Raw genomic sequence first — 15,083 nt, 5'->3', positions numbered from 1 at the left:
AGTACACACAACAGTTGAAAGGGAAGTGATGAGTGATGTTGAATGTTGCCTGCTTAATATGCAAGACCTCCTGCTACCATGATAACATCAGAAGAAAGCTTCAGAGAATTATATGACAGAACTTTTTTCTGGTTTGCACTTCATTTTAAAGGATTAGAGTATTCAAAGACATGAATAGCAAAAATGCAGAAATATAATGCTGTAGAGCTCGTTTATATTAAAAGGTGCATTGATTTTTTGAAATCATCAAATGTGAATTGATTAAAAACAAGTCTCTTGTACCATATTAATCATTTTCACCTGGTAGTCCACCAAGAAGGGGAATTTATTTCCAAATACATTGCAACTTTTTGCTGATAAAATTAATGGTTTTGGGGTAAAAAAATAAATAAAAAATAGCCAAAAATCATTAGCCCCTGGGCCCCGCCCCCCTGGGCCATGGGCCCCGCCCCCCTGGGCCATGGGCCTCGCCCCCCTGGGCCATGGGCCCCGCCCTGGTTTTTTCAGACTTTTTAAATATTTTTCATTCTCATCCCTGATGAGTTCAACGCTCGTAAGATCCATGGCGAGAGGAATGTTTTTGATGGTATGTTCAACCATCTTCAGTTGATGGTTTTGAAGATTTGGTGTCTTCCAAATCTTCAGTTTGGTGGAAAGCCCTATCAGCTGTGTAGGACTTAGTATTGAACAGTGGCTTTGGTGTGTCCTCCTTAGCTTTGGATGCCTTATCTGGGGTCAGGTGAGTCCAGAGACACCTTGTCCTGTCTCCTTGTTTTTCTTTGGGGGGTTTCATGGTCCTCATTTTTTGCAGTACCAATCCATACCGGTAGCTGATAACCACCATTCCCACAAGTCGGCTGAAGTTCCTGAAGACTGCTGGCCATGGTACCCAGAAAGAAGAAATCCCAGAGGAGGAACTGGAGGAGATGGAGGTCCTGGATGAGATTGACCATGCTGAGATGGAATTGAGGAGAGGGCAGGTCCTCTGGTGTAGGAGCCTCAACCGAATACAGACACAAGTAAATGATGGCTGTACCATCCTAAAAGATAATGGAATGACATTCTACTGTCTTTCCCAGGCTAGACAAAATGCTTCATTAGTAAGTAGTCCATAGGTAATTCACACTTTGCTTTGGTTTATTCTTTTATTTTTACTACTACTTTTTATTTTAAACAGATCCATGTGGTGAATGCTTTCCGGGAAGCCATGTCCCGTTATGAAGGCTTGGAGACTCCAGAATCACGAAGTTCCATTCACAACTTCATGACCCACCCAGAGTTCCGCATCGAAGACTCCGAGCTGGCCATCCCCCTAATTGATGAACTGGAGCCTGAGGAAGATGGGCCAACAAAACGCACTTTTGTACCGTCGGCAATTCCTTCTGGCATATCTTCACCTTCCCAGAACAATAATTCTGCCAACAGCAGAACACATCACTACAAGGACTTAACAAAAACCGCCAAGAGTCAAACCCCTGGTAGTCCCATGCACAGTCTGGAGACGTCACTGTGATTTCACTCATGCTGACTAAGATCACATCTATACCAACTATGCTATGACCATGTCAACAAGGTCGGGTGAATGTGATTTCTCGGAGTAAGACGTTCCTGGATCAAAATCCCTGTGTTACTAAAATTTCGCTTAACCAATCACTACCTGATGTAATAATGGTGTGCCTTTTAGTCCTCACTTGAACATTTTTCCCCAGATATATTTCAACTCTGCATTTCAGTTTAACAATTTACGTGACTCCATAATGAAGTTTGAAGCTGCACCACTTTCATCATGTTTTGGTTTGGTAGGTATGTAGTCTGCTAAACTAGTGCAACTTGGCGGAACTAACATCAACAAACTACTGAGTGCTTATTTAGGTTTCAGTGGGTTTTAACAGATTAACAATTTTGATTGCAAGTGTACGTCTACAGTGCAGAGCTAGACAGTAATTTTCTTGTCTGGAAATGAAATCCATGTGTCTGGATGGCATTTTCAAGCAAATAGTCAGAGTGGGTGTGACTGTGATTTGAGTGAAAGAAATTTTCTAAAAACAAGGCCATGGTCAACCTATTTGAAGAAATCATGTTCACAGAGGAGGCAACCAGGTATTTTTGCAGTGAGATGGAGACTTTCTGTCTGTACGATTATTTAGTCTGAGAATGTAGTTAATCTTTTTATTGGTTTGTAAATGTTTTCTTCCCAGGGGATCTATGAAAAATAAAGGATTTATGGTTCATGCATTTTCCTTCAATTATTACTTAATTGACTGGGTTCTAAGTTTGATCCAAATTGCTTATTCCTGTGTGCATGGGTGGGGTTTTGTTTTTTTTAATTAAGACTTTTTGTTCATATTTAAGTTAAATGGTTTGTTAACATACTGTTGGAATGACACCTTTACATGAAATTTGAGCTACATTGAAGGTTTGTACATGGTTGCTGTGTATATAAACTTGAAAAGGAGTATACCAATTTATTTATAGTACTGTTAATCCTTCAACATTTTGATTTAGCTTAGGAGTCTGGCATAATGGGAGAAAAGGGTTGTCACACAATATACAACTTGAACAAAAACTTTTACTAAATTTCGTATGCCATAGACTAATAATTAACTGTGTTAGATGTGCAAACACTTTACCACCTGCCTTTTTTGATCACTGCATCTTTCTCAAGATTAGGTGCTGCAGTTCCTGGTTATTTCATTGCTAACACACACACATATTTGGCACAACAATGCCAAATCACAGTAGTTGCACTCAATAAGGACTTGAAATATAAGGGTTTAAAATTTGGGAACTTCAAGCAAAATTTATATGCAGTTTTGTGACGTCTTTCTAACGATATTCTCAGGCATTGTGTACTTCTGAAAGATGAACACACTGTGGAGTTTTAACAAATTGTTCCACAGGCACTTTGGGGATATAACAAATTGACAATATGTACAGAATACAGAAGTTTTTTTTCACCTCATGACCTGATATTGGCTTCTGTTAAGAATTGTAAAAGGCAATTGGTTATGTTCTGTTGTGCAGCACATGGTAAAGGTTGGGGGTCTCCCCCCCAAAACAAACAAACAAACAAACAAACCCACTGTAGTTTCGTTCTTATTTTGGGGATTAATGCTGACCCATCTGTCTTTTTAGGGATATTCCCCCCAGTAATATTTCACTTACTTATGAGCAGTGTAAACTGTGGTTCAATGTACATTTTCTTAAGTGTGAGTAACCTGTTTTTGGCAATAAAAGATGTGTATTTAGTTAACTCAACAGCTGATACTGCAACAGAGTTTAGGTGATTGTGTACCATTGTTGATTTTATTGGTAATATTGGGTCAAGGAGAGTTTTTGTTCAATGGAAGACAATTCAATATACATTTTTTTTTTTTTGTCGGTTGTAAAAGATGTATTTGGTGCAACAAACTAATGTTAGTGTTTTTCTGTGATATTAGGCATTTTGAATTTAAAGGATATACTTCAAGGGGTGGCCAGGCCTCATTTAAAGGTGCTATTTGTAACCATAATTTTAAAAAAAAATCAGAATATGAAAAGTTTCAATATTTGTCAGAAATGTCTAGTGTGTTTTTGTATAGATATCTACTGAAGTTAGCATTCTAACCAGCTAGCCCTAGGAGAGGCCTGACCAGCTGTCTTGAAATACTACTTTGTACCTTGAGGTAACAGTGAGTCACTAGCATCTGTCTGAACTAGATTGGCTAGTTCATAGCAAAACCGAAAATACCCTGTATTGCGAAGACTATAGAAAGTCTGGCAAAGACAGGCACCAGTAATTTTAAACTCAAAACTATAAAGGACCACGAAAAGTCAAATGCACACATCGGTACTATAACATCAAAACAGGCGAAGACGGCTGGTCACTACAGGACAGCATTGCTTTCAGTCCCTGGCTGTCATGAAGTCGGCTGAGCTGGAGAGGGTGAAGCTGCTGTTTAGAACCGTTCACGCGATTGGAAAGAAGTTGATCTCGCCCCAGCTATCAATTTACGGCCTGCTGGAAGCCTCAGGTCACGAAGACCATTTTTCATGGACCATTCAGACTCATCTGATGATGAATGTAATGAGGATATTTAATGTCTCTCTCTACACATGTTCACATACATACACACACTATTAATAGATAATACATAATATACATAATAATACTTGATAATACACATAATACTTGCATATCAAAACATCAAATGTTTTTCAATGATAAATGTTTTGAATTGGACTTTTAATATTAGAATCAATTCAGTTGTACTGAATGTTATTTTTCATATTATACGATATTTCATATTGTAAGGGGCTTGAATTTGAGTTCAATAAACAGAATACTCTGTTTATATTTTTGTCTGAATTGGTTGCATGTTTTCATATAGGGAGCTACCTTAACAGCACTGAATACTTGAGTGCTACTGTAGAGATACATTATACGCTGCCATTCATAATTAAATCTAGATCTTCCGAACTTTAACATATCATGGTGAAGAAAAAACTGCGATTTCCTGGCAACAAAATTGTAGCTAGTGAAAAGGCTGAATGGCTAGTGACTCGGGAAAACCACTAGCCACAGTGGCTGGTGAGCAAAAAAGTTAATGTAAAGCCCTGGTTACTTTGTGTGTAGATTCCACTAAAGTAGGTCCTGCTTGAAGTTACTGTAATTGGTGAAAATCAGGGTTGTTTAGGGCAAGTTGCATTCATGCTTCACAAACAAGCACTCTCGAGCGAAAATGTTGCCTGTAAATAGTGTTGAAAACAGGGATACGTTGTTAAAAATGTGGAAACCCGCCACCGCCATTATTAATTTCTCCTCCATTGTACTTGGGACTGGTGTGAAGGGAACCAAAATTTTCACGACTGTAGCGGGGAGCACTTCTTCATTCTGATTGGTTGTCTCTGAATGCGTCATAGCTCATTACCATAAAGTGGCCCGGACTTCCGCTTTAGTCTGATGCCCATAACTAATGGTCTTTTTCTCTTCCCCCCCTTCTCACTAATGGCCGTGTCGCTGCTGAGAGGTGCTGGGTTTCTAGTCGGTAACACGGTTTGGACCCAGAAATAGTTATCAGCGTGTCTTAACAAACGGACAGAAGCAAAACCAGAGTCGGTGTTGCTTTCCACCGGGAGACAACTTTGGCGAGTAAAAGGAATTACGTTTGCTGCTGAACTTGCAGCGTTTGTTCTAAGTAAACACTTGTTAATGCTAATATTGACCATTTTGTAGTAACTTATAAAGGTAGCTAATTATATGACATTCACGAACAAGTACAGAGGCACATGAAGGGAAAGAGAGAGAAAGGAATGAAGGACGGACTCTAAGTCAAGTCAAGTTTATTTCTATAGCACTTTTAACAATAGACATTGTTGCAAAGCAGCTTTACAGAATTTGAATGACTTTAAACATAAACTAATTTTATCCCTAATCTATCCCCAATGAGCAAGCCTGTGGCAACAGTGGCAAGGAAAAACTCCCTCAGACGACATGAGGAAGAAACCTCGAGAGGACCCAGACTCAAAAGGGAACCCATCCTCATTTGGGCAACAACAGACAACATGACGATAACATTAACAGTTTTAAAATGAAGTCAGTTTCGTTGATGTTATTACTCTTCAATTGATGGAAACTTGAGTGCAAAACTGTTCATAACAACTGCAGTCCTAAAGTTAGCAAGTCAACTGTACAGTAGTCCTCAGTCATAAAAGCATTACTATAAGTGTCCAGAACATCTTCCAAGTGTGACTTTCAACTGTCCATATGGGGCTGTGCTGTACTCCACAGGAGTGATATGATGAGACTCCAACCAGACATAGGGCATCAGGATGGATCAGGCAGGTCTGAGGAGCAGAAGAGGTCAGCATCTCCATCCATTATCTGTAACCGCTTATCCTGTTCTACAGGGTTGCAGGCAAGCTGGAGCCTATCCCAGCTGACTATGGGCTGGTACACCCTGGACAAGTCACTAGGTGGTCAGCATCTCGATCTCAGGATTGACACGTACCGGTAACTCAAAGGGACAGACGGGGAGAGGAAAAACACAGTTTGTTAGGTATGCCCAATGTCACCTGAATAAATAGAAACAGTATACATTTTGCACTAAAGCAGGGACTCTGGCAAAACTAACTATGACAGCATAACTAAAAAGGGAGAGCTAGAAGGTAACACAGGCATGAGGGAGCCCCGGGACATAAAGCAGCCATCCACGACACCATCAACAAACTCAAATGGGGGACTGACAGCATCCATACATCCCAGTTTACCAAAACACTCTGTCTGAGGACCCTCCAGATCTACTCCTTTCCCTCATGAACACTATTAACAAAAGGCTTGACTAAACAGATATATCTTCAGCCTAGACTTAAACTTAACTTCTAGGTTCTCAACCCTGGTTAGTTTTCTCTGCTTGCACTTCACCTGATTCAATTAATCGGCTAGTTAACAGTCCTCTGAGTTGCTTAGGTTAGAGAAGACATTAAAATGTTCAGGATAGCGGGTATTTTCGGACCCGGGATGTGTGAGCCTGTGTATTAACTTGTAGTTATTTATTTATTTTAAATAAAAAACAACAACATGGAGATATCCTGATCAGTGCTTTCGTGTTGGTTCTGCTGTTTAGACTCCGACCACCAGGAGGCGCTGTTGTTTGGACCTGATATTGATTCTGTAGCAGCAATTTATGGTAAGGCTATATATTTATTTATATTTACCGTTTCGATTAGTGTAACATCGTCTAAGCTACGCACAAGTGGTGTTTTATTTTATTTTTTGGAAGGCATAAGTATCCTTTAATGCATTATGGTGTGAAATGTGCCTCCTGTAAATCGAGAATAAATGAAATTAAGGTAAGCACCGCTGACTGTGACTAAGCAGGCCTAGTGTATAACCTGCAGTATGAGTAGTGACTCAGGTGTAAAGATGAACTAATTTTCCTTTTGCGTAAATTTAAGACTGAAAAGAGCGTGTTTCGTGTTTTTGGGAACGTGGAGAATTTTATTGGTGTAACTTTTCAACCTTTGTATCACGAAAAGTACGTTTTCTTACTTTTTTCCTTATAAATCGGTGGGTTTTTTGGCGAAATTTTGCATTCAGTATGTGTTTTTTAAATGATGGTATGTATGAAGATTATTGCCCACAATTTATCATATTTTCGCCGAGAAATCCTCGTGAAACAAGTTTTACAGATTTGCACGTAATCATTTTGGTCTCTGTCCTTTCCCGAGGTGGTGACGGTTTTCTTCTGCAATACTACATTTGACCACTGAGGGGCAATGTTATATAATTCAGGACAATTTTGACATGTTTTTAAATGCCAGACATTCGGTTTGTCGTGTTTTAGCTGTTTCAATCAAAGTATTTTAATCTCGTTTAAAGGTTTCTTTTGGAAACCTGTTTCCTAAATCGGTGTGAGTTTGTAGTGAGGAGGATTTTGTGTTCTCGACTCCGATTGGTCAGTTTCTGCATACATTATCATTTCCTTTGGGTTTTGGTGATTTTAAGACGCTTAAATCGCCTTTTTCTCTGCTGATTTTGGCATTACCTGTATATTTCCTATATTTTATACTGGTTTATTATACAATATTAAGAGACAGGAGGATTTGCCGTCCTCGGGTTTACAGTTGTGTAGAATGTCCCGGGTTGTTGGTTGGTAGCCTCGGTATCGCTTCTCGGCCTTTTGGCTAAGATCAAGTGTAGTATCTGTTCTTATCAGTTTAATATCTGATACGTCCCCTATCCGGGGACCATATATTAAATTGATTTTTGGAACAGGGAGATGGAATAGGGGCTTGCTCCGTCCACTCCACGCATCGACCCGGTATTGCAGTACTTCCGGGAACGGTGCACCCCCTTCTTATTGTTAAAGAAAGATCATGTCTGGATATTTGTCTGCTGTTGTTTAGTCAGTTAATTACATGAGCGTGCAGGTAAGAGTGATGAAAGATGTGCTGATGAATAAACAGTATATCAAGAAGGTGGAAAGAGTAGCCTGGCTAACGCGACTTCAAAGCTTTCCGAGCATTTGGTCTATTAAGCCAAACCGTTTCCCAGAGCTCGTGGTTGACCCGCCTCCCTGAAATGCCTCAGTTTGCTACTGGTCGAAGCCAGAAAAGGCTGTGACGAAGCTTAAACCAATCACATCACTCTTTCCTCTGACGTATGTGACGCGACGGAAACTGCTTGAGTAACTGGTAGATTAAACTCTTACCGAAGTCGGTCGGGAGCAAGGCGAAAACGTCCTTCTTTTCAATAAATACCTCCAGGACTGCTCTTTGCTCCGTTTTCAATGGGAACTTCCCGTTGAATGCTTTCAATACAGCATCTACCGCTGTAAACAATCTATGGCTTCCGGTCGCAGTTCTACTACGTCAGTGCCTTGAACACGCCTCTACCCAGGGCCGTTGGAGATGCTCAAAGTTGATTGGTTCCCGATTTTTCGGGAGCTTTGAAATGCTGTAGATAGCCTGCCTGGCCAGCCTAAACTCGGAACAGGCCCTCGTGTTGCGTCACGCTTAGGATGGGCGGGCCCAGGCTATGGAAGGAGTCCTTTGAGGATTTGTTAAATGAGGGGAATCCGAGAGAGAAAAGGTCAGATTCATCGGAGACAGCAAATCAGGAAGCAGAGTTGGTTAGTAAGAATGAGGTGAGGGCAGCCAGGAAAAGAATGAAGACTGGGAAAGCAGTTGGACCAGATGGTATCCAGATTGAGGCTTGGAGATGTTTGGGTGAGACGGCTGTGAAGTTCATAACGAGATTGTTTAATAACATCCTAGAGAATGAGAAAATGCCGAATGAATGGAGAAAGAGTGTCCCATCTCATCTCATTATCTCTAGCCGCTTTATCCTTCTACAGGGTCGCAGGCAAGCTGGAGCCTATCCCAGCTGACTATATGGGCGAAAGGCAGGGTACACCCTGGACAAGTCGCCAGGTCATCACAGGGCTGACACATAGACACAGACAACCATTCACACTCACATTCACACCTACGGTCAATTTAGAGTCACCAGTTAACCTAACCTGCATGTCTTTGGATTCTGGGGGAAACCGGAGCACCCGGAGGAAACCCACGCGGACACGGGGAGAACATGCAAACTCCACACAGAAAGGCCCTCGCCGGCCATGGGGCTCGAACCCAGGACCTTCTTGCTGTGAGGCGACAGCGCTAACCACTACACCACCGTGCCGCCCCAGAAAGTGTGCTAGTCCCAATATACAAGAATAAGGGAGATGTACAGAGCTGCAGTAATTACAGAGGAATAAAATTGATGAGCCACACCATGAAGCTATGGGAAAGGGTATTGGAGGCGAGATTGAGAAGAGAGGTAGCAATCTGTGAACAGCAGTACGGGTTTATGCCAAGGAAGAGCACGCCGGATGCAATTTTTGCTTTAAGAATGTTAATGGAGAAGTACAGAGAAGGCCAGAGAAAGCTACATTGTGTGTTTGTAGACCTGGAGAAGGCATATGATAGAGTGCCGAGAGATGTATGAGATTGTATGTATCGTATGAGAAAGAGTGGAGTGAAATGAGGAGTGTATTAGGGTGGTTCTCCACTACAGTTGCAAATTGGTGTCACCTCACTTAAGTATTCTGAGACCAGGCCTTTAAATAAAATCAGGGTGTCTGTGTTCATATGCCTTCCTATTGATTATAAAAATTAATTGATATTAAATTTTATCCACTCAAATATAATAGTGTTGGTAGAATTTTTCATTGGAAGTACCCAAGGGGGTCCAAAATGCGTGTCTCATACATCCCAGAAGGAAAATAAACCCTTGCTGAAAAATATTTATTGGTGTTATTTTGTGTCACCCATTTAAATATGATCAGTATTGTCCATGCAGCATGAAGAAAAGCACATTTTGAAAATATTTCCAATACTAGTCAGAAATTTTCCCGCCAAGAAATTGAGTTTTGGTGTCCCAAGTAATTAAGTCAGTACACTAACAGTACTAACTAGACACACCTGGGGAAAATGGACAGAACTATTCTAATGAGATGACTGCAGTGCATTGTGGGAATCCCACAAGTTCAAGGGAGGGAAACATTGAATTTCATATTGTGGTAGTTTTCCAGCATTGTTCAGGTTTGCATGGCAATTTTTAACAGAATTTATAATAGCAGTCAATACACTAACACTTCTAGAATGATGTAGGCCCAGCTTTGTCATGAAAACATGTTTGTGCCATGAATGTGAGTTAGAAGACGTTTCAACTAGACTACAATGCACAGGCATCATATACACATCTGCACCCTGGTGACCAGATGATGAGCTATTTGTCCATACACTAACAGTCCATACACTAACACCGGGGTCTGTTTGTGTACTGACTATTGTGTTAGTGTATTGACCAATTTGATAGGATGACAGTTTGATGTCTCTCGATCCCTTTTGTCAACCTACTAGTATGGACCCTTTTCAGTCACGTGACCTTCGTAAACGCGACCACCATTTTGGACATGTAGCGGACTTCAGCTCCAATTGGTTTGAATGCGAGGAAGGCGACAAACGGAGAACATACAAGAAAAATGAGCGCGATGCAGAAAATACCTTCGCTATCCAGCGACGTAGGGCATTTACAGGGCGAGCAGAGGGAGAGGTATTTTCAAAAATTGAGGTTAGCAGGCTTAGAGAGCGACGTTTATCTGCTTCCACTTGGATTGTTTACAGACGTACGGAAGTACACGAAGCCCTCGTCTTTACCTGACTTCGGCCCACATGATCTTTATACCTATGTGGTTAAAAACCCATCGCCATACACAGGTATTGATCTGAAAGCATATAAGAGTTTGGATGCCTACAAATATTTTGTGTCAGGCTGGGTTACATGCCTAAATCAGTGGGTCGTCCCTGGAGCCGATGGTCGCCATCTGATTACAGCTAAGGTTTGTTCACATTTTCATTTACTTTCGGTCCTCAGGATAAACAAAATGTTATTAAATGTCATTGAAATAACTTCTTAGTCTCTTGAGACATGGCCCGTTATAAATTCGCTGTTACCAGGGTCGGTGCCTGTGTTGTAGCAGTGTACTAGCAGCTAGCTGTTAGCACTAGCCACTACTGTAGCACTAGCCACTACTGTTAGCACTAGCTAATATCAACAAAATAGAAGCTAGCATGTTACTGTAGCAATGTTTACGTTCAGTCATTTGGATGACTGTTAAAACGTTACACTCGTGGATCGGTGAGCACTATGCGAGTACACACTGAAAAAAGTGAGACAAAGCTGTTGTTCATTTAATGTTTGTTTTCATTCCAGTGAATAAAAAAAAATAGTTTGATCCCATATCCCTCCCTGTCTCTCTCCAGCTCATTTCCTGTCTCTACACTGTCCTATCCAATAAAGGTGAAAAGCCCCAAAAAAAATCTTTAAAAAAAGACTGTATTAATTTTAATTTCGGAAAATCTGAAATAATTGCTTTGGTTGAACCATCAGAAATTGGTTTACATGAAGTTAAATATTTCAGGTCAAATCAAATGAATTACTTATATTGTATAACACTACAATATTACGTGTGATTGATTGCCTCAATTTTTTTAATTTGAGCCAATGTTTACTTTTTTTCAGTGCAGGTACATCAAGTAATGTTGGCTTTTGTACGTTCATATTACAGGTTCATCACTCGTGCGCTCTCTCTGCCGAGCAGCTGAAACCATGGGCTGTGATTCAAAAAGATGGAACTGTTCTGTGTGGACACTGTACGTGCCAGGCTGGGCTTGGTGAAGTATGTTCGCACGTCACAGCCATGCTTTATGCCCTCGAAGCAGCTGTACGCCATGTCCAAGACAAAAGCTGTACAGATGGACCTAGGCAGTGGGGACAGCAGGGCTCCGTCGAGACAGGCAAGAGCTTGTTTGCTCCAGGGACAGAGATTGACTTCACAAGCCCAGCAAGGAAACGCACTGGCCAGCCAGCACAAGGGGAAACGGTGGAGAAGAAGAAACGCACTGCACCACCCATCACAGCTGAGCAGACTAAGCTCTTCTATGAAACCCTGAAGAACACTGGTCTCAAGCCCGCATTACTATCCGTGCTGCCAGGGTACTGTCAAGACTACATTCCTAAACAGGTTGCCCTCGGTCTACCAAAGCCATTGCCAGAGCTCCTCTACAAGCCTGAACACAGTAAACTTTCACACAATGACCTAATGGCTGAATGTGAGAAGGCGTTCTCTTCACTGACCGTTACTGAGGAGCAGGTAAAGTGAACTAATACCTGAAATGTCTCATGTGTTTGAATCAATTGTGAATAGTATGTTTCATTACTTACCACATGACTGTACACTTAAATAGTTGCACAGTTCCCCAGAAATAATGTTGTTCACCATACAAATTACCATATAGCTAAAAGGACATTTGGGTCTTTCCATCTGTAATCTTTGGGTCTTTGTTTACATATTTTTACTTGGGGGAGTATGCACAGCAGAGATCGGAAATTTTGGATATGATCTATTGGGCGTATTACCCATAACATAGACTTTTTTTTTTTTTCAAACAAATCTGAGGGGTTGAGTGGGGCCTATCTGATGATTCCAGCTGGAATTACCCATTTGTCATGTGCTTTTATTTAAATGTTGTCCAGATCATTGTTTGCACCGACTGTATGTACTCTTTTAACAGTCATCATATAATGTGCTTGATTTGTTTTCTAACAGGCAGAGCACATTGAGCGGGAGACCCGACTACAGGCGAAGGCCAAGCTGTGGTTTTCTATGAGGGAGGGCAGGATCACAGCTTCCATGTTCAAGGACTCAGTACGGACCAATCCTGCGAGCCCTGCTAAGAACCTCATACGCCAGATCTGTTATCCACAAGCTAAAAAATTTGCAACTGAAGCAACACAGTATGCCTAACTAACAGTTCACCGCAACATAGTACACAAAGCCAAAGTTGTTTATTTGCCATTTGTGGCCCTCTGAGACAATAAGTAATACAACATGACAATGACACATCAATACGATATCGGGGCAGCTGTGGCCTAGTGGTTAACAAGTTGGTCTTTCAATCTGGTGGTTGTAGGCTCAAATCCCTCCTGACCTCTCACTACACCTCCATCCATGACTGAAGTGCCCTTGAGCAAGGCACCTAACCCCATATTGCTCCAGTGACTGTAACAATGCCCTGAAAAATTAAAAACTGTAAGTTGCTTTGGATAAAAGCATCAGCTGAATTTAATGTAATAATAAAAAAGATATTGCGACATTACATTATATGGTTCGTAAAGACACAAGAATATTTGAAGTAAGATTGTTCAGTGACTGTGTTGACATAAGCCTAATTGGAGTAGGGAAGAAGCTGTTAATAGTCTGCCTTTTTGTGATTTTACAGTATGCATTCTTTTTTACATATGCATTTCAGATGGGGATGTGACAATGAGGAGCGAGCCAGACAGTGCTACGTGGAGCTGCAAAGAAAGATGCATACAGACTTCAAGGTGGAGCAGTCGGGGCTTCAGATCAACCCTGCTTATCCGTTCCTGGGGGCATCTCCTGATGGCCTTGTTTCCTGCGCTTGTTGTGGTGACGGGCTGCTTGAAATAAAGTGTCCTTTCAGTGGCAAGGACGTTGGACTCCAGGTAGCTGCAGAGAACAGGGACTTCTGCCTGGAACTGAGCAATGGCATCTTCAAACTGCGGAGAGACCACAGGTACTACTACCAGGTTCAGGCTCAGTTGTTTGTCACAGACAAAGCGCACTGTGACTTTGTAGTTTGGTGCACTAAGGGTGGAAATCAGGAGCTCTTCATTGAGCGTATTGCCGCAGACCACCAATTTTTCAGCCATGCCCTAGCTGCTGCCACCACCTTCTATAAACAGGGAATTCTTCCTGAACTGTTGGCAAAGGCATTTACAAGTCCACAAGTCCTGGCCCCTCCACAACCAACTGCCACACAAGCTGAACCTGCATGGTGCTACTGCAAGGCAACAGTGCAGACCACCGACATGCTTAGATGCCACTATGAGCAGTGCCAGATCAAACTGTTTCACTTAAAGTGTCTCGGGTTGAAAAATGTCCCCAGGAGGAAATGGCTATGCCACAACTGCAGAGTCTTGGCACCAGTAGGCAAGACAGCGTAATAATATTTGTAGGTCTGCTTAATCACTGTGTATCACTGCCAATCCCATAACTTGTTTGTACTGTTTATACCCAGTATGCTCACCACTTTGGATAGTTACCACTTAATTTTTCTGTATTATATGTAAATAGCATTTTTATATACATGTTGTATCCCTTTTTACATCCCTCAACTGTGTTGTCTATCCCCTTTAAATGCCTGGACTGAAGTAAATTTTTTTCGTTCCCACCGAACATGTACAGCTTTACATTAAGTGTAAATTGTACTTCTAAATAGTTACAATAAAAGACACTCTGTTCCATCTATGCACTGAGAACAGACTTGTTTGCACTGACATTTTCAGCCAGTATGCAGCTTAAACAAAGTAACACAACAAATAGTTGTACAAGCATATGTGCATGGATTTATTCTTAACAAACTTACAGGGAAAAGAGCCCAGTGCTCTGTAAAAAAAGGTATTTACAAAATTCTTTAGTAATGTAATTAATTTCTAGTAATGTACATATAAACACAATCGGGTGACATTTGCAGTGAGAATCTCTGATAAAGATCCTAGTCAAAAGGAATCACAGAAGGACAGATGTTAGTCAGAGCACAGGCTACCCTTACCATTTTGTCCAGAGTAGTTAACTCAGAATCATCAGCATTGTACAGTAGCGATATTGGTACATGACCCTGGAGCATTGTGTATTTTGACCTTGCAAGCCCGATCACTCGTTCCATGTGAATGCGCACAGAGGCTAACTTTCGAGTATCCTCCAACTCCAGAGGACTCAGCTGCTTTTTACCTCTGGCGAATGCAGGGACTACTACTCTTGCACAATAAAGGCCCACCTGATCTTCAATTGTAAAACCTCTGTCTGCTAAGATAAGATCACCAGGGAGTAAATTGTCTAAAAAGCCACTGTTTGCTGTAATATGGGCATCTGTTGTTCTTCCTCCCCATCCCCTCGAAATGAATGAGATCACACCCTGTGGAGTAATTCCAATCAAATATTTCATTGTGTTATGAGCTTTATACT

The 15,083-nt window shown here is 41.3% G+C and overlaps 1 protein-coding gene and 1 non-coding gene across 3 annotated transcripts; both read left to right on the top strand.

Moving 5' to 3' along the window:
- Positions 1-7,645: 7,645 nt before the first annotated feature.
- Positions 7,646-7,836, top strand: LOC132891088 (U2 spliceosomal RNA). The gene has a single exon (XR_009655266.1). It is a non-coding gene; the product is annotated as a U2 spliceosomal RNA (small nuclear RNA).
- Positions 7,837-7,950: 114 nt separating this feature from the next.
- Positions 7,951-14,343, top strand: LOC132890853 (uncharacterized). Of its 2 annotated transcripts, none has more exons than XM_060928129.1 (4): positions 7,951-8,709; positions 11,601-12,185; positions 12,642-12,829; positions 13,345-14,343. In XM_060928129.1, exons 1-4 carry the CDS (start codon positions 8,677-8,679, stop codon positions 14,060-14,062), a joined length of 1,524 nt encoding a protein of 507 aa, XP_060784112.1. In that variant the 5' UTR covers positions 7,951-8,676; the 3' UTR covers positions 14,063-14,343. The 2 variants fall into 2 exon arrangements, with proteins under 2 accessions (XP_060784112.1, XP_060784110.1); XM_060928127.1 differs by having other exon boundaries at positions 7,951-10,871.
- Positions 14,344-15,083: the final 740 nt, after the last annotated feature.

The sequence above is a fragment of the Neoarius graeffei genome, chromosome 8, assembly GCF_027579695.1.
Source record: "Neoarius graeffei isolate fNeoGra1 chromosome 8, fNeoGra1.pri, whole genome shotgun sequence".
NCBI lineage: Eukaryota > Metazoa > Chordata > Actinopteri > Siluriformes > Ariidae > Neoarius > Neoarius graeffei.
Note: the sequence above shows the minus strand (reverse complement) of the source record. Positions and strands in the feature narration are given on the sequence as shown.